Genomic DNA, 17,932 nt, shown 5'->3' on the forward strand with positions numbered 1-17,932 from the left:
TTGCTAGGGTTGCAGTCCTAATTCAGTTTGGTATTGGCCCGTAGTGGGAGTTACGTTGCTGGTGTTGCAGTCCTAATTCAGTTTGGTATTGGCCCGTAGTGGAGTTACGTTGCTAGGGTTGCAGTCCTAATTCAGTTTGGTATTGGCCCGTAGTGGGAGTTACATTGCTCGTGTTGCAGTCCTAATTCAGTTTGGTATTGGCCCGTAGTGGAGTTACGTTGCTGGTGTTGCAGTCCTAATTCAGTTTGGTATTGGCCCGTAGTGGGAGTTACGTTGCTGGTGTTGCAGTCCTAATTCAGTTTGGTATTGGCCCGTAGTGGAGTTACGTTGCTGGTGTTGCAGTCCTAATTCAGTTTGGTATTGGCCCGTAGTGGAGTTATGTTGCTGGTGTTGCAGTCCTAATTCAGTTTGGTATTGGCCCGTAGTGGAGTTACGTTGCTAGGCTTGCAGTCCTAATTCAGTTTGGTATTGGCCCGTAGTGGGAGTTACATTGCTCGTGTTGCAGTCCTAATTCAGTTTGGTATTGGCCCGTAGTGGGAGTTACGTTGCTAGGGTTGCAGTCCTAATTCAGTTTGGTATTGGCCCGTAGTGGGAGTTACGTTGCTGGTGTTGCAGTCCTAATTCAGTTTGGTATTGGCCCGTAGTGGAGTTACGTTGCTAGGGTTGCAGTCCTAATTCAGTTTGGTATTGGCCCGTAGTGGGAGTTACATTGCTCGTGTTGCAGTCCTAATTCAGTTTGGTATTGGCCCGTAGTGGAGTTACGTTGCTGGTGTTGCAGTCCTAATTCAGTTTGGTATTGGCCCGTAGTGGAGTTACGTTGCTAGGGTTGCAGTTCTAATTCAGTTTGGTATTGGCCCGTAGTGGGAGTTACGTTGCTAGGGTTGCAGTCCTAATTCAATTTGGTATTGGCTCGTAGTGGGAGTTACGTTGCTGGTGTTGCAGTCCTAATTCAGTTTGGTATTGGCCCGTAGTGGGAGTTACGTTGCTAGGGTTGCAGTCCTAATTCAGTTTGGTATTGGCCCGTAGTGGGAGTTACGTTGCTGGTGTTGCAGTCCTAATTCAGTTTGGTATTGGCCCGTAGTGGAGTTACGTTGCTAGGGTTGCAGTCCTAATTCAGTTTGGTATTGGCCCGTAGTGGGAGTTACATTGCTCGTGTTGCAGTCCTAATTCAGTTTGGTATTGGCCCGTAGTGGAGTTACGTTGCTGGTGTTGCAGTCCTAATTCAGTTTGGTATTGGCCCGTAGTGGGAGTTACGTTGCTGGTGTTGCAGTCCTAATTCAGTTTGGTATTGGCCCGTAGTGGAGTTACGTTGCTGGTGTTGCAGTCCTAATTCAGTTTGGTATTGGCCCGTAGTGGAGTTATGTTGCTGGTGTTGCAGTCCTAATTCAGTTTGGTATTGGCCCGTAGAGGGAGTTACATTGCTCGTGTTGCAGTCCTAATTCAGTTTGGTATTGGCCCGTAGTGGGAGTTACGTTGCTAGGGTTGCAGTCCTAATTCAGTTTGGTATTGGCCCGTAGTGGGAGTTACGTTGCTGGTGTTGCAGTCCTAATTCAGTTTGGTATTGGCCCGTAGTGGAGTTACGTTGCTAGGGTTGCAGTCCTAATTCAGTTTGGTATTGGCCCGTAGTGGGAGTTACATTGCTCGTGTTGCAGTCCTAATTCAGTTTGGTATTGGCCCGTAGTGGAGTTACGTTGCTGGTGTTGCAGTCCTAATTCAGTTTGGTATTGGCCCGTAGTGGAGTTACGTTGCTAGGGTTGCAGTTCTAATTCAGTTTGGTATTGGCCCGTAGTGGGAGTTACGTTGCTAGGGTTGCAGTCCTAATTCAATTTGGTATTGGCTCGTAGTGGGAGTTACGTTGCTGGTGTTGCAGTCCTAATTCAGTTTGGTATTGGCCCGTAGTGGGAGTTACGTTGCTAGGGTTGCAGTCCTAATTCAGTTTGGTATTGGCCCGTAGTGGGAGTTACGTTGCTGGTGTTGCAGTCCTAATTCAGTTTGGTATTGGCCCGTAGTGGAGTTACGTTGCTAGGGTTGCAGTCCTAATTCAGTTTGGTATTGGCCCGTAGTGGGAGTTACATTGCTCGTGTTGCAGTCCTAATTCAGTTTGGTATTGGCCCGTAGTGGAGTTACGTTGCTAGGGTTGCAGAATTTCAGTAACTTTCCAAACATTTCCAGATTTTCCCAGGAATCCTGGATGGAGGATACCAGATAACTGGATACCAGATAACTTGCATGTTTTTTTCTGATTCTGGGACTCTTTCAATTGGGATTCCTGGAAATCCTGGGAATGTTGGGGAATTTATTGGTTGCAAGTTAATTGTCTTTTTATTTTGATGTCTGTAAGACCGTGCTGTTTTTATATGTAAATAAAGGTGTTAAGCTTGGCAATGATCTGTGGGACAAATGCTGAGTTAATGATGTGTGGGACTAATGCTGAGTTAATGATCTGTGGGACTAATGCTGAGTTAATGATGTGTGGGACTAATGCTGAGTTAATGATCTGTGGGACTAATGCTGAGTTAATGATGTGTGGGACTAATGGTGAGTTAATGATCTGTGGGACTAATGCTGAGTTAATGATGTGTGGGACTAATGCTGAGTTAATGATCTGTGGGACTAATGCTGAGTTAATGATCTGTGGGACTAATGCTGAGTTAATGATCTGTGGGACTAATGCTGAGTTAATGATCTGTGGGACTAATGCTGAGTTAATGATCTGTGGGACTAATGCTGAGTTAATGATGTTTGGGACTAATGCTGAGTTAATGATCTGTGGGACTAATGCTGAGTTAATGATCTGTGGGACTAATGCTGAGTTAGTGATCTGTGGGACTAATGCTGAGTTAGTGATCTGTGGGACTAATGCTGAGTTAATGATCTGTGGGACTAATGCTGAGTTAATGATCTGTGGGACAAATGCTGAGTTAGTGATCTGTGGGACTAATGCTGAGTTAATGATGTGTGGGACTAATGCTGAGTTAATGATCTGTGGGACTAATGCTGAGTTAATGATGTGTGGGACTAATGCTGAGTTAATGATCTGTGGGACTAATGCTGAGTTAATGATCTGTGGGACTAATGCTGAGTTAATGATCTGTGGGACTAATGCTGAGTTAATGATCTGTGGGACTAATGCTGAGTTAATGATCTGTGGGACTAATGCTGAGTTAATGATGTGTGGGACTAATGCTGAGCTAGTGATCTGTGGGACTAATGCTGAGTTAATGATCTGTGGGACTAATGCTGAGTTAATGATCTGTGGGACTAATGCTGAGTTAATGAATGTGGGACTAATGCTGAGTTAAAGATCTGTGGGACTAATGCTGAGTTAATGATGTGTGGGACTAATGCTGAGTTAGTGATCTGTGGGACTAATGCTGAGTTAATGATCTGTGGGACTAATGCTGAGTTAATGATGTGTGGGACTAATGCTGGGTTAATGATCTGTGGGACTAATGCTGAGTTAATGATGTGTGGGACTAATGCTGGGTTAATGATCTGTGGGACTAATGCTGAGTTAATGATCTGTGGGACTAATGCTGAGTTAATGATCTGTGGGACTAATGCTGAGTTAATGATCTGTGGGACTAATGCTGAGTTAATGATCTGTGGGACTAATGCTGAGTTAATGATCTGTGGGACTAATGCTGAGTTAATGATCTGTGGGACTAATGCTGAGTTAGTGATCTGTGGGACTAATGCTGAGTTAATGATGTGACTAGATATAGTTAGAAACGTTAAATCTTGATATGGTGTGTAAATGTTTATTTATTGCCAGAGGTGATCATGATAAAGCATTAAACAGGTAACTGCCAAAATAAAGGAAACACCAACATAAAACTCCAGAACAGCTTCAATATAGCTTGGAATAGTTTCTACAAGTGTCTCGAACTCTTGGAGGGATCTCCCATAACTGTTCAATTGGGTTGAGATCTAGTGACACACGCACGCACGCACGCACGTACGCACGCACGCACGCACGCACACACACACACACACACACACACACACACACACACACACACACACACACACACACACACACACACACACACACACACACACACACACACACACACACACACACACACACACACACACACACACTTTGCAACCGCTCTTTCAAAGTAAGAGATCTCTTCTTCTAGACATAGTAACCAAAATAATGGGTAACTGGGCATTTTTATACATGACCCTAAGCATAATGGGATGTTAATTGCATAATTACTACACCTGCTTTCATTACTCAAGTGTTTCCTTTATTTTGGCAGTTACGTGTGTATCATATAATCACAAGTAATGATTGTGAAAGCTTAACCCCATTCTTTTGAAGTTAGTTAACAAAGCTAGCTAACAAAGTGTGGTGTTGGAGCAGGTTAAAGAAGTGTGGTGTTGGAGCTAGCTAACAAAGTGTGGTGTTTGAGCTAGCTAACACAGTGTGGTGTTGGAGCAGGTTAAAGAAGTGTGGTGTTGGAGCTAGCTAACAAAGTGTGGTGTTGGAGATAGCTAACAAAGTGTGGTGTTGGAGCAGGTTAAAGAAGTGTGGTGTTGGAGCTAGCTAACAACGTGTGGTGTTGGAGCAGGTTAAAGAAGTGTGGTGTTGGAGCAGGTTAAAGAAGTATGGTGTTGGAGCTAGCTAACAAAGTGTGGTGTTGGAGCAGGGTAAAGAAGTGTGGTGTTGGAGCTAGCTAACAAAGTGTGGTGTTGGAGCAGGGTAAAGAAGTGTGGTGTTGGAGCTAGTTAAATAAGTGTGGTGTTGGAGCTAGATAGTTAAATAAGTGTGGTGTTGGAGCTAGTTAAAAAAGTGTGGTGTTGGAGCTAGTTAATGAAGTTTGGTGTTGGAGCAGGTTAAAGAAGTGCGGTGTTGGAGCAGGTTAAAGAAGTGTGGTGTTGGAGCAGGTTAAAGAAGTGTGGTGTTGGAGCAGGTTAAAGAAGTGTTGTGTTGGAGCAGGTTAATGAAGTTTGGTGTTGGAGCAGGTTAAAGAAGTGTGGTGTTGGAGCAGGTTAAAGAAGTGTTGTGTTGGAGCAGGTTAAAGAAGTGTGGTGTTGGAGCAGGTTAAAGAAGTGTTGTGTTGGAGCAGGTTAAAGAAGTGTTGTGTTGGAGCAGGTTAAAGAAGTGTTGTGTTGGAGCAGGTTAAAGAAGTGTGGTGTTGGAGCAGGTTAAAGAAGTGTTGTGTTGGAGCAGGTTAAAGAAGTGTTGTGTTGGAGCAGGTTAAAGAAGTGTTGTGTTGGAGCAGGTTAAGGAAGTGTGGTGTTGGAGCAGGTTAAAGAAGTGTTGTGTTGGAGCAGGTTAAAGAAGTGTTGTGTTGGAGCAGGTTAAAGAAGTGTTGTGTTGGAGCAGGTTAAAGAAGTGTGGTGTTGGAGCAGGTTAAAGAAGTGTTGTGTTGGAGCAGGTTAAAGAAGTGTTGTGTTAGAGCAGGTTAAAGAAGTGTTGTGTTGGAGCAGGTTAAAGAAGTGTGGTGTTGGAGCAGGTTAAAGAAGTGTTGTGTTGGAGCAGGTTAAAGAAGTGTTGTGTTGGAGCTAGTTAAAGAAGTGTGGTGTTGGAGCAGGTTAAAGAAGTGTGGTGTTGGAGCAGGTTAAATAAGTGTGGTGTTGGAGCAGGTTAAAGAAGTGTGGTGTTGGAGCAGGTTAATGAAGTGTTGTGTTGGAGCAGGTTAAAGAAGTGTTGTGTTGGAGCAGGTTAAAGAAGTGTGGTGTTGGAGCAGGTTAAAGAAGTGTGGTGTTGGAGCAGGTTAAAGAAGTGTTGTGTTGGAGCAGGTTAAAGAAGTGTTGTGTTGGAGCAGGTTAAAGAAGTGTTGTGTTGGAGCAGGTTAAAGAAGTGTTGTGTTGGAGCAGGTTAAAGAAGTGTGGTGTTGGAGCAGGTTAAAGAAGTGTGGTGTTGGAGCAGGTTAAAGAAGTGTTGTGTTGGAGCAGGTTAAAGAAGTGTTGTGTTGGAGCAGGTTAAAGAAGTGTGGTGTTGGAGCAGGTTAAAGAAGTGTGGTGTTGGAGCTAGTTAAATAAGTGTGGTGTTGGAGCAGGTTAAAGAAGTGTGGTGTTGGAGCAGGTTAAAGAAGTGTTGTGTTGGAGCAGGTTAAAGAAGTGTGGTGTTGGAGCAGGTTAAAGAAGTGTTGTGTTGGAGCTAGTTAAAGAAGTGTGGTGTTGGAGCAGGTTAAAGAAGTGTGGTGTTGGAGCTAGCCATATACAATGTTAGTCCTAGTTCTCTGGTGGACAAAGGGCCATCTTCTGCAGGGATCAGAATTGTGAAGAAGAAAATTGACGACTTTGAAAAAGCCAACGCTGTCACAGACACAATAACGACACAGACACAAAGACGAGTCCTCTATTTATCTCTAGTCAGCTAGCTAACACAGCCAACTAAAGAAAAAGCTAACAAAGTGTAATGTTGGATGCTAGCTAATGACGTTAGCTCAGCAGTTAGCCAAGAGAGAAAGCAAATACGCTAGCTAACAATCTGTACCCATAGACTCCCTGACACTCATCAAAATCTACCAATCTTCTCTAAACCTTTCTGATCTGCATGTCACCAACACTACGACAAACCACTGGCCTCCTCAACATTTTTTTTTTAAATCCAAAAATTAAAGATGAGATCTGGAAAATGAAAACAAACAAACATGTATTACCAAAGATTCCGTACTTACACAGTATATACATTGCCATGTGCTAACGCCCTGCAAAAAAACAAGTGTATCACTTAGATAACAGTGGTGGAAACTCCTTTAAAAATAGATCAATTGGCTAATGAACACATCTGAAAGGTATAAGGGATCCCAAAATCGAACAACATTTTTCACTATTTACCACATGTAGCAGATGCAGTATACAGCCGTATGCACAAGGAGAGGGGCTTAGAAGCGTATTAACAAAGCTTAAGACAAAAGACAAATGATACTGTTTGTAAATAAGAACACTGACTGGTCTGTTATTATGTTGAATAAACCATACGTTTTATCTTATCAGGGTTTAATTAGGGAAAGCCAATTTCTCTGCTCTTATTTCAACTAGGGTTGTAAAATAAATATAAAATAAACTCTTAAAATATATTAAAAAGTTTCAAAAATAAATAAAAGAACAATAAAATTGTTCAACTTCTAATATCCACACAACACAACACAACTCTACAACCCAACATATGGTGTGGTTCTCGATCCCCATGGCAACCGATGGTGCTGTAGAAACTGTTGCCGTGGTGACACTGTGAAGCGGGGCTTCTGAGCAGGAACATACAGACAGATACATCATGGATACACAGACAGCAGGAATTAATCAGCATAATTATTAATCATGATTGTGTATAATAAAAAGCAAGACATTTAATTGATTGTTGTTTCATTTGATATAAACCTTCGCCCCTGCATCGATTTCGTACATTTTTGGTATTCGGAATTATACCGAGTGTCATTTTAAGGATCAGTGGTTTTTAAAGACCCCCATAATGGAAACATGATGAACAAAGTACACAGATATCATATCTCACAACACAAAACCTCTGTCTATTATATCGTACAACGGGGCATCTTCTCCTGAGTACAGTGGGTGTTGTACAACCTTTGTCATTTCGTGCCGTACAGGGCGCAACTTCTCCTGTTTCCAAGTCTATAATTCTCTTGAATACAATTTTAGTCAGGGTACAGTGGAAGAGGACAGTGAAGGGGAGAGAGAAGGGGACAGTGAAGAGGACAGTGAAGGGGACAGTGAAGGGGAGAGAGAACGGGACAGTGAAGGGGAGAGAGAAGGGGACAGTGAAGGGGACAGTGAAGGGGACAGTGAAGGGGACAGTGAAGAGGACAGTGAAGGGGACAGTGAAGGGGAGAGAGAAGGGGAGAGTGAAGGGGAGAGAGAAGGGGACAGTGAAGAGGACCGTGAAGGAGACAGTGAAGGGGACAGTGAAGGGGAGAGAGAAGGGGACAGTGAAGAGGACAGTGAAGAGGACAGTGAAGGGGACAGTGAAGGGGACAGTGAAGGGGAGAGAGAAGAGGACAGTGGAAGAGGACAGTGAAGGGGACAGTGAAGGGGAGAGAGAAGGGGACAGTGAAGGGGAGAGAGAAGGGGACAGTGAAGGGGACAGTGAAGGGGAGAGAGAAGGGGACAGTGAAGGGGAGAGAGAAAGGGACAGTGAAGGGGAGAGAGAAGGGGACAGTGAAGAGGACAGTGAAGGGGAGAGAGAAGGGGACAGTGAAGAGGACAGTGAAGGGGACAGTGAAGGGGAGAGAGAAGGGGACAGTGAAGAGGACAGTGAAGGGGACAGTGGAAGAGGACAGTGAAGGGGACAGTGAAGGGGAGAGAGAAGAGGACAGTGGAAGAGGACAGTGAAGTGGACAGTGAAGGGGAGAGAGAAGGGGACAGTGAAGAGGACAGTGAAGGGGACAGTGAAGGGGAGAGAGAAGGGGACAGTGAAGGGGACAAGTGAAGAGGACAGGGGAAGGGTACAGTGGAAGAGGACAGTGAAGGGGAGAGAGAAGGGGACAGTGAAGGGGACAGTGAAGGGGAGAGAGAAGGGGACAGTGAAGAGGACAGTGAAGGGGAGAGAGAAGAGGACAGTGAAGGGGAGAGAGAAGAGGACAGTGAAGAGGACAGTGAAGAGGACAGTGAAGGGGACAGTGAAGGGGTCAAGTGAAAAGGACAGGGGAAGGGGACAGTGAAGAGTACAGTAAAGGGGAGAGAGAAGGGGACAGTGAAGAGGACAGTGAAGGGGACAGTAAAGGGGAGAGAGAAGGGGACAGTGGAAGAGGACAGTGAAGGGGACAGTAAAGGGGAGAGAAGGGGAAGGGGACAGTGAAGGGGAAGTGGAGATGAATGACATTAAGTAGTTATAACAGGGTTCTGTCACCATCAGTGTAGATGAATGACATTAAGTAGTTATAACAGGGTTCTGTCACCATCAGTGTAGATGAATGACATTAAGTAGTTATAACAGACATTGAGTAGTTATAACAGGGTTCTGTCACCATCAGTGTAGATGAATGACATTAAGTAGTTATAACAGGGTTCTGTCACCATCAGTGTAGATGAATGACATTAAGTAGTTATAACAGACATTGAGTAGTTATAACAGGGTTCTGTCACCATCAGTGTAGATGAATGACATTAAGTAGTTATAACAGACATTGAGTAGTTATAACAGGGTTCTGTCACCATCAGTGTAGATGAATGACATTAAGTAGTTATAACAGACATTGAGTAGTTATAACAGGTGTCTGTCATCATCAGTGTAGATGAATGACATTAAGTAGTTATAAATGAAATGAAAGCCTTATATTTAGGCACCATGTAACCAACAGTGTTGTGGACAGGGAGTGTGTGTGTTGTGGACAGGGAGTGTGTGTGTTGTGGACAGGGAGTGTGTGTGTGTGTTGTGGACAGGGAGTGTGTGTGGTGTTGTGGACATGGAGTGTCTGTGTGTGTTGTGGACAGGGAGTGTGTGTGTGTGTGTGTGTTGTGGACAGGGAGTGAGTGTGTGTGTGTTGTGGACCGGGAGTGTGTGTGTGTGTGTGTTGTGGACCGGGTGTGTGTGTGTGTGTGTTGTGGACCGGGAGTGTGTGTGTGTGTGTGTGTGTGTGTGTTGTGGACCGGGAGGGTGTGTGTTGTGGACCGGGAGTGTGTGTGTGTGTTGTGGACCGGGAGTGTGTGTGTGTGTTGTGGACCGGGAGGGTGTGTGTTGTGGACCGGGAGTGTGTGTGTGTGTTGTGGACCGGGAGTGTGTGTGTGTGTGTGTGTTGTGGACCGGGTGTGTGTTGTGGACCGGGAGTGTGTGTGTGTGTGTGTGTGTTGTGGACCGGGTGTGTGTTGTGGACCGGGAGTGTGTGTGTGTGTGTTGTGGACCGGGAGGATGTGTGTTGTGGACCGGGAGTGTGTGTGTGTGTTGTGGACCGGGATGGTGTGTGTTGTGGACCGGGAGTGTGTGTGTGTGTGTGTTGTGGACCGGGAGGATGTGTGTTGTGGACCGGGAGTGTGTGTGTGTTGTGGACCGGGAGGGTGTGTGTTGTGGACCGGGTGGTTTTTGAGGGATCCAGTTAGGTGGTTTTAATAAAGAGGTGGGCGTGGTCTCGTGGATATGCAGATTCTCAGGCTTTTATTTAGCAGATAAAACACCATCAGAAATAAAAAGGCAACATCCCCAGACGGCCTTTAAAAATGATAGCCGGCAACGTCAACCAGGGCGGTTGGACAAAAAGACGTGAAGGATGGAATGATAACAAAATAGAACAAAAAGGCCAGCAGGAGAGGGGGATGATGGGAAAAAGAAGGAGTGTTTCCTCTCTGCATACTGCCCAGGGGGTTCCCTCAGTGAGGCAGCAGGGGCAGTGGAGAAAGAAATATAGAGAGAGAGAGGTGGAGAGAGAGAGAGATGAAGAGAAAGAGATATAGGTGAAGAGAGAGAGAGAGAGAGAGATGGAGAGAGACAGATGGAGAGAGAGAGGTGGAGAGAGAGAGAGAGATGGAGGTGGAGAGAGAAAGATAGGTGGAGAGAGAGATGGAGAGAGGTGGAGAGAGAGAGAGATGAAGAGAGACAGAGGTGGAGAGAGAGAGAGAGAGAGAGAGATGGAGGTGGAGAGAGAAAGATAGGTGGAGAGAGAGATGGAGAGAGAGAGACAGAGAGAGAGGTGGTGAGAGAGAGAGAGAGAGAGAGAGAGAGAGAGAGAGAGAGAGAGATGGAGGTGGAGAGAGAGAGATAGGTGGAGAGAGAGATGGAGAGAGAGATAGAGAGAGAAGTGGTGAGAGAGAGAGAGAGAGGTGGAGAGAGAGAGAGAGAGAGAGAGACCGAGGTGGAGAGAGAGAGATGGAGAGAGGTGGAGAGAGAGACACAGAGAGAGAGGTGGTGAGAGAGAGACAGAGAGAGAGGTGATGAGAGAGAGAGATGAAGAGAAAGAGATATAGGTGAAGAGAGAGAGGCGTAGAGAAAGAGAGAGGTGTAGAGAAAGAGCGAGAGATGAAGAGAGAGAGAGAGAGAGAGATAGATCGGTGAAGAGAGAGACAGTGAGACAGAGGTGAAGAGAAAGAGATAGCTAGAGAGATAAGGAGATAGAGAGAGAAAGAGGGGGCAGCACGTTTTGGGGCAGCGGATCAGCGCCCCCTACAGTCTAGATAAAGTACTCCTTCTTCCCCTCAGCATGTGTGTTGCCCTCTGCGTTGATGATAGCTGTATCAGCATCCGGTGCATCGTCCGCTCCTTTGGCCTCGTTGGTCAGGTACGTTCCTATTGGACAACAGTCAGGAAGACAATATTTTGAGGTATGTTCCTATTGGACAACAAATGGGAAGACAATATTTTGAGTTATATTCCTATTGGACAACAAGAACGGAAACAAAAGTTTTTGAAACATTTGGAAACTGTCTTGCTCCATCGTAGTCAGTGATAATCCTGTTTTTTTAAACGTGATGGCCCTTCGAGCCGAATAGGAACATCATCCCGGAACAGCTGCTTGATGATTGTCAATGGACTATAAACTCTGGTCATAGTTGATCTGTTGTGTTAGTATTTGGTGTGTAACCTTGGCGGCTGGTCAGGTAAACCTGGTTATTGTAATTGGACTATAGACACTATATATCAGGTGTGTTGGTCGAGTAGGTTACCTTTAAACCTACTGTGTTACTATCAGGAGACCTGTAGTCAGGTGTTAGTCAGGTGTGTTACTATCAGGAGACCTGTAGTCAGGTGTGTTACTATCAGGAGACCTGTAGTCAGGTGTGTTACTATCAGGAGACCTGTAGTCAGGTGTGTTACTATCAGGAGACCTGTAGTCAGGTGTTAGTCAGGTGTGTTACTATCAGGAGACCTGTAGTCAGGTGTGTTACTATCAGGAGACTTGTAGTCAGGTGTGTTACTATCAGGAGACCTGTAGTCAGGTGTGTTACTAAAAGGAGACCTGTAGTCAGGTGTGTTACTATCAGGAGACCTGTAGTCAGGTGTGTTACTATCAGGAGACCTGTAGTCAGGTGTGTTACTATCAGGAGACCTGTAGTCAGGTGTGTTACTATCAGGAGACCTGTAGTCAGGTGTGTTACTATCAGGAGACCTGTAGTCAGGTGTGTTACTATCAGGAGACCTGTAGTCAGGTGTTAGTCAGGTGTGTTACTATCAGGAGACCTGTAGTCAGGTGTGTTACTATCAGGAGACTTGTAGTCAGGTGTGTTACTATCAGGAGACCTGTAGTCAGGTGTGTTACTAAAAGGAGACCTGTAGTCAGGTGTGTTACTATCAGGAGACCTGTAGTCAGGTGTGTTACTATCAGGAGACCTGTAGTCAGGTGTGTTACTAAAAGGAGACCTGTAGTCAGGTGTGTTACTATCAGGAGACCTGTAGTCAGGTGTGTTACTATCAGGAGACCTGTAGTCAGGTGTGTTACTATCAGGAGACCTGTAGTCAGGTGTGTTACTATCAGGAGACCTGTAGTCAGGTGTTAGTCAGGTGTGTTACTATCATGAGACCTGTAGTCAGGTGTGTTACTATCAGGAGACCTGTAGTCAGGTGTGTTACTATCAGGAGACCTGTAGTCAGGTGTGTTACTATCAGGAGACCTGTAGTCAGGTGTGTTACTATCAGGTGACCTGTAGTTAGGTGTTAGTCAGGTGTGTTACTATCATGAGACCTGTAGTCAGGTGTGTTACTATCAGGAGACCTGTAGTCAGGTGTGTTACTATCAGGAGACCTGTAGTCAGGTGTGTTACTATCAGGAGACCTGTAGTCAGGTGTGTTACTATCAGGAGACCTGTAGTCAGGTGTGTTACTATCAGGAGACCTGTAGTCAGGTGTGTTACTATCAGGAGACCTGTAGTCAGGTGTGTTACTATCAGGAGACCTGTAGTCAGGTGTGTTACTATCAGGAGACCTGTAGTCAGGTGTGTTACTATCAGGAGACCTGTAGTCAGGTGTGTTGCTATCAGGAGACCTGTAGTCAGGTGTTAGTCAGGTGTGTTACTAAAAGGAGACCTGTAGTCAGGTGTGTTACTAAAAGGAGACCTGTAGTCAGGTGTGTTACTATCAGGATACCTGTAGTCAGGTGTGTTACTATCAGGAGACCTGTAGTCAGGTGTGTTACTATCAGGAGACCTGTAGTCAGGTGTGTTACTATCAGGAGACCTGTAGTCAGGTGTGTTACTATCAGGAGACCTGTAGTCAGGTGTGTTGCTATCAGGAGACCTGTAGTCAGGTGTTAGTCAGGTGTGTTACTAAAAGGAGACCTGTAGTCAGGTGTGTTACTATCAGGAGACCTGTAGTCAGGTGTTAGTCAGGTGTGTTACTAAAAGGAGACCTGTAGTCAGGTGTGTTACTATCAGGAGACCTGTAGTCAGGTGTGTTACTATCAGGAGACCTGTAGTCAGGTGTGTTACTATCAGGAGACCTGTAGTCAGGTGTTAGTCAGGTGTGTTACTAAAAGGAGACCTGTAGTCAGGTGTGTTACTATCAGGAGACCTGTAGTCAGGTGTTAGTCAGGTGTGTTACTAAAAGGAGACCTGTAGTCAGGTGTGTTACTATCAGGAGACCTGTAGTCAGGTGTGTTACTATCAGGAGACCTGTAGTCAGGTGTTAGTCAGGTGTGTTACTATCATGAGACCTGTAGTCAGGTGTGTTACTATCAGGAGACCTGTAGTCAGGTGTGTTACTATCAGGAGACCTGTAGTCAGGTGTGTTACTATCAGGAGACCTGTAGTCAGGTGTGTTACTATCAGGTGACCTGTAGTTAGGTGTTAGTCAGGTGTGTTACTATCATGAGACCTGTAGTCAGGTGTGTTACTATCAGGAGACCTGTAGTCAGGTGTGTTACTATCAGGATACCTGTAGTCAGGTGTGTTACTATCAGGAGACCTGTAGTCAGGTGTGTTACTATCAGGAGACCTGTAGTCAGGTGTGTTACTATCAGGAGACCTGTAGTCAGGTGTGTTACTATCAGGAGACCTGTAGTCAGGTGTGTTGCTATCAGGAGACCTGTAGTCAGGTGTTAGTCAGGTGTGTTACTAAAAGGAGACCTGTAGTCAGGTGTGTTACTATCAGGAGACCTGTAGTCAGGTGTGTTACTATCAGGAGACCTGTAGTCAGGTGTGTTACTATCAGGAGACCTGTAGTCAGGTGTTAGTCAGGTGTGTTACTAAAAGGAGACCTGTAGTCAGGTGTGTTACTATCAGGAGACCTGTAGTCAGGTGTTAGTCAGGTGTGTTACTAAAAGGAGACCTGTAGTCAGGTGTGTTACTATCAGGAGACCTGTAGTCAGGTGTGTTACTATCAGGAGACCTGTAGTCAGGTGTGTTACTATCAGGAGACCTGTAGTCAGGTGTTAGTCAGGTGTTAGTCAGGTGTGTTACTAAAAGGAGACCTGTAGTTAGGTGTGTTACTATCAGGAGACCTGTAGTCAGGTGTGTTACTATCAGGAGACCTGTAGTCAGGTGTGTTACTATAATGAGACCTGTAGTCAGGTGTGTTACTATCAGGAGACCTGTAGTCAGGTGTGTTACTATCATGATACCTGTAGTCAGGTGTGTTACTATCAGGAGACCTGTAGTCAGGTGTGTTACTATAATGAGACCTGTAGTCAGGTGTGTTACTATCAGGAGACCTGTAGTCAGGTGTGTTACTATCATGATACCTGTAGTCAGGTGTGTCACTATTAGGAGACCTGTAGTCAGGTGTGCTACTATCAGGAGACCTGTAGTCAGGTGTGTTACTATCAGGAGACCTGTAGTCAGGTGTGTTACTATCAGGAGACCTATAGTCAGGTGTGTTACTATCAGGAGACCTGTAGTCAGGTGTTAGTCAGGTGTGTTACTAAAAGGAGACCTGTAGTCAGGTGTTAGTCAGGTGTGTTACTATCATGATACCTGTAGTCAGGTGTTAGTCAGGTGTGTTACTATCATGATACCTGTAGTCAGGTGTTAGTCAGGTGTGTTACTATCATGATACCTGTAGTCAGGTGTGTTACTATCAGGAGACCTGTAGTCAGGTGTGTTACTATAATGAGACCTGTAGTCAGGTGTGTTACTATCAGGAGACCTGTAGTCAGGTGTGTTACTATCATGATACCTGTAGTCAGGTGTGTTACTATTAGGAGACCTGTAGTCAGGTGTGCTACTATCAGGAGACCTGTAGTCAGGTGTGTTACTATCAGGAGACCTGTAGTCAGGTATGTTACTATCAGGAGACCTATAGTCAGGTGTGTTACTATCAGGAGACCTGTAGTCAGGTGTTTTACTATCAGGAGACCTGTAGTTAGGTGTTAGTCAGGTGTGTTACTATCAGGAGACCTGTAGTCAGGTGTGTTACTATCAGGAGAGCTGTAGTCAGGTGTGTTACTATCAGGAGACCTGTAGTCAGGTGTGTTACTAAAAGGAGACCTGTAGTCAGGTGTGTTACTATCAGGAGACCTGTAGTCAGGTGTGTTACTATCAGGAGACCTGTAGTCAGGTGTGTTACTATCAGGAGACCTGTAGTCAGGTGTGTTACTAAAAGGAGAACTGTAGTCAGGTGTGTTACTATCAGGAGACCTGTAGTCAGGTGTGTTACTATCAGGAGACCTGTAGTCAGGTGTGTTACTATCAGGAGACCTGTAGTCAGGTGTGTTACTATCAGGAGACCTGTAGTCAGGTGTTAGTCAGGTGTGTTACTATCAGGAGACCTGTAGTCAGGTGTGTTACTATCAGGAGACCTGTAGTCAGGTGTGTTACTATCAGGAGACCTGTAGTCAGGTGTGTTACTATCAGGAGACCTGTAGTCAGGTGTGTTACTATCAGGAGACCTGTAGTCAGGTGTGTTACTATCAGGAGACCTGTAGTCAGGTGTGTTACTATCAGGTGACCTGAAGTCAGGTGTGTTACTATCAGGAGACCTGTAGTTAGGTGTTAGTCAGGTGTGTTACTATCAGGAGACCTGTAGTCAGGTGTGTTACTATCAGGAGACCTGTAGTCAGGTGTGTTACTATCAGGAGACCTGTAGTCAGGTGTGTTACTATCAGGAGACCTGTAGTCAGGTGTGTTACTATCAGGAGACCTGTAGTCAGGTGTGTTACTATCAGGAGACCTGTAGTCAGGTGTGTTACTATCAGGAGACCTGTAGTCAGGTGTGTTACTATCAGGAGACCTGTAGTCAGGTGTTAGTCAGGTGTGTTACTATCAGGAGACCTGTAGTCAGGTGTGTTACTATCAGGAGACCTGTAGTCAGGTGTGTTACTATCAGGAGACCTGTAGTCAGGTGTGTTACTATCAGGAGACCTGTAGTCAGGTGTTAGTCAGGTGTGTTACTATCAGGAGACCTGTAGTCAGGTGTGTTACTATCAGGAGACCTGTAGTCAGGTGTTAGTCAGGTGTGTTACTAAAAGGAGACCTGTAGTCAGGTGTGTTACTATCAGCAGACCTGTAGTCAGGTGTGTTACTATCAGGAGACCTGTAGTCAGGTGTGTTACTATCAGGAGACCTGTAGTCAGGTGTGTTACTATCAGGAGACCTGTAGTCAGGTGTGTTACTATCAGGAGACCTGTAGTCAGGTGTGTTACTATCAGGAGACCTGTAGTCAGGTGTGTTACTATCAGGAGACCTGTAGTCAGGTGTGTTACTATCAGGAGACCTGTAGTCAGGTGTGTTACTATCAGGAGACCTGTAGTCAGGTGTGTTACTATCAGGAGACCTGTAGTCAGGTGTGTTACTATCAGGAGACCTGTAGTCAGGTGTGTTACTATCAGGAGACCTGTAGTCAGGTGTGTTACTATCAGGAGACCTGTAGTCAGGTGTGTTACTAAAAGGAGACCTGTAGTCAGGTGTGTTACTATCAGGAGACCTGTAGTCAGGTGTGTTACTAAAAGGAGACCTGTAGTCAGGTGTGTTACTATCAGGAGACCTGTAGTCAGGTGTGTTACTATCAGGAGACCTGTAGTCAGGTGTGTTACTATCAGGAGACCTGTAGTCAGGTGTGTTACTATCAGGAGACCTGTAGTTAGGTGTTAGTCAGGTGTGTTACTAAAAGGAGACCTGTAGTCAGGTGTGTTACTATCAGGAGACCTGTAGTCAGGTGTGTTACTAAAAGGAGACCTGTAGTCAGGTGTGTTACTATCAGGAGACCTGTAGTCAGGTGTGTTACTAAAAGGAGACCTGTAGTCAGGTGTTAGTTAGGTGTGTTACTATCAGGAGACCTGTAGTCAGGTGTGTTACTATCAGGAGACCTGTAGTCAGGTGTTAGTTAGGTGTGTTACTATCAGGAGACCTGTAGTCAGGTGTGTTACTATCAGGAGACCTGTAGTCAGGTGTGTTACTAAAAGGAGACCTGTAGTCAGGTGTGTTACTATCAGGAGACCTGTAGTCAGGTGTGTTACTAAAAGGAGACCTGTAGTCAGGTGTTAGTTAGGTGTGTTACTATCAGGAGACCTGTAGTCAGGTGTGTTACTATCAGGAGACCTGTAGTCAGGTGTTAGTTAGGTGTGTTACTATCAGGAGACCTGTAGTCAGGTGTGTTACTATCAGGAGACCTGTAGTCAGGTGTTAGTTAGGTGTGTTACTATCAGGAGACCTGTAGTCAGGTGTGTTACTATCAGGAGACCTGTAGTCAGGTGTGTTACTATCAGGAGACCTGTAGTCAGGTGTGTTACTATCAGGAGACCTGTAGTCAGGTGTGTTACTATCAGGAGACCTGTAGTCAGGTGTGTTACTATCAGGAGACCTGTAGTCAGGTGTGTTACTATCAGGAGACCTGTAGTCAGGTGTGTTACTATCAGGAGACCTGTAGTCAGGTGTGTTACTGTCAGGAGACCTGTAGTCAGGTGTGTTACTATCAGGAGACCTGTAGTCAGGTGTGTTACTATCAGGAGACCTGTAGTCAGGTGTGTTACTGTCAGGAGACCTGTAGTCAGGTGTGTTACTATCAGGAGACCTGTAGTCAGGTGTGTTACTATCAGGAGACCTGTAGTCAGGTGTGTTACTATCAGGAGACCTGTAGTCAGGTGTGTTGCTATCAGGA

General features: G+C 45.4%; 1 protein-coding gene across 1 annotated transcript in view; it reads right to left on the bottom strand.

The window, feature by feature from the left end:
* Positions 1-6,307: 6,307 nt before the first annotated feature.
* Positions 6,308-17,932, bottom strand: part of LOC135549443 (cell adhesion molecule 2-like) — a 1,019,298-nt gene continuing 1,007,673 nt past the window's right edge. The window contains exon 8 of the mRNA XM_064979411.1: positions 6,308-11,194. Within this exon, the coding sequence (XP_064835483.1) occupies positions 11,079-11,194 (116 nt within the window). The 3' untranslated portion in view covers positions 6,308-11,078. The remainder of the gene's footprint in view (positions 11,195-17,932) is intronic.

The sequence above is a fragment of the Oncorhynchus masou genome, chromosome 12 (genome assembly GCF_036934945.1).
Source record: "Oncorhynchus masou masou isolate Uvic2021 chromosome 12, UVic_Omas_1.1, whole genome shotgun sequence".
Taxonomy (NCBI): Eukaryota; Metazoa; Chordata; class Actinopteri; order Salmoniformes; family Salmonidae; genus Oncorhynchus; species Oncorhynchus masou.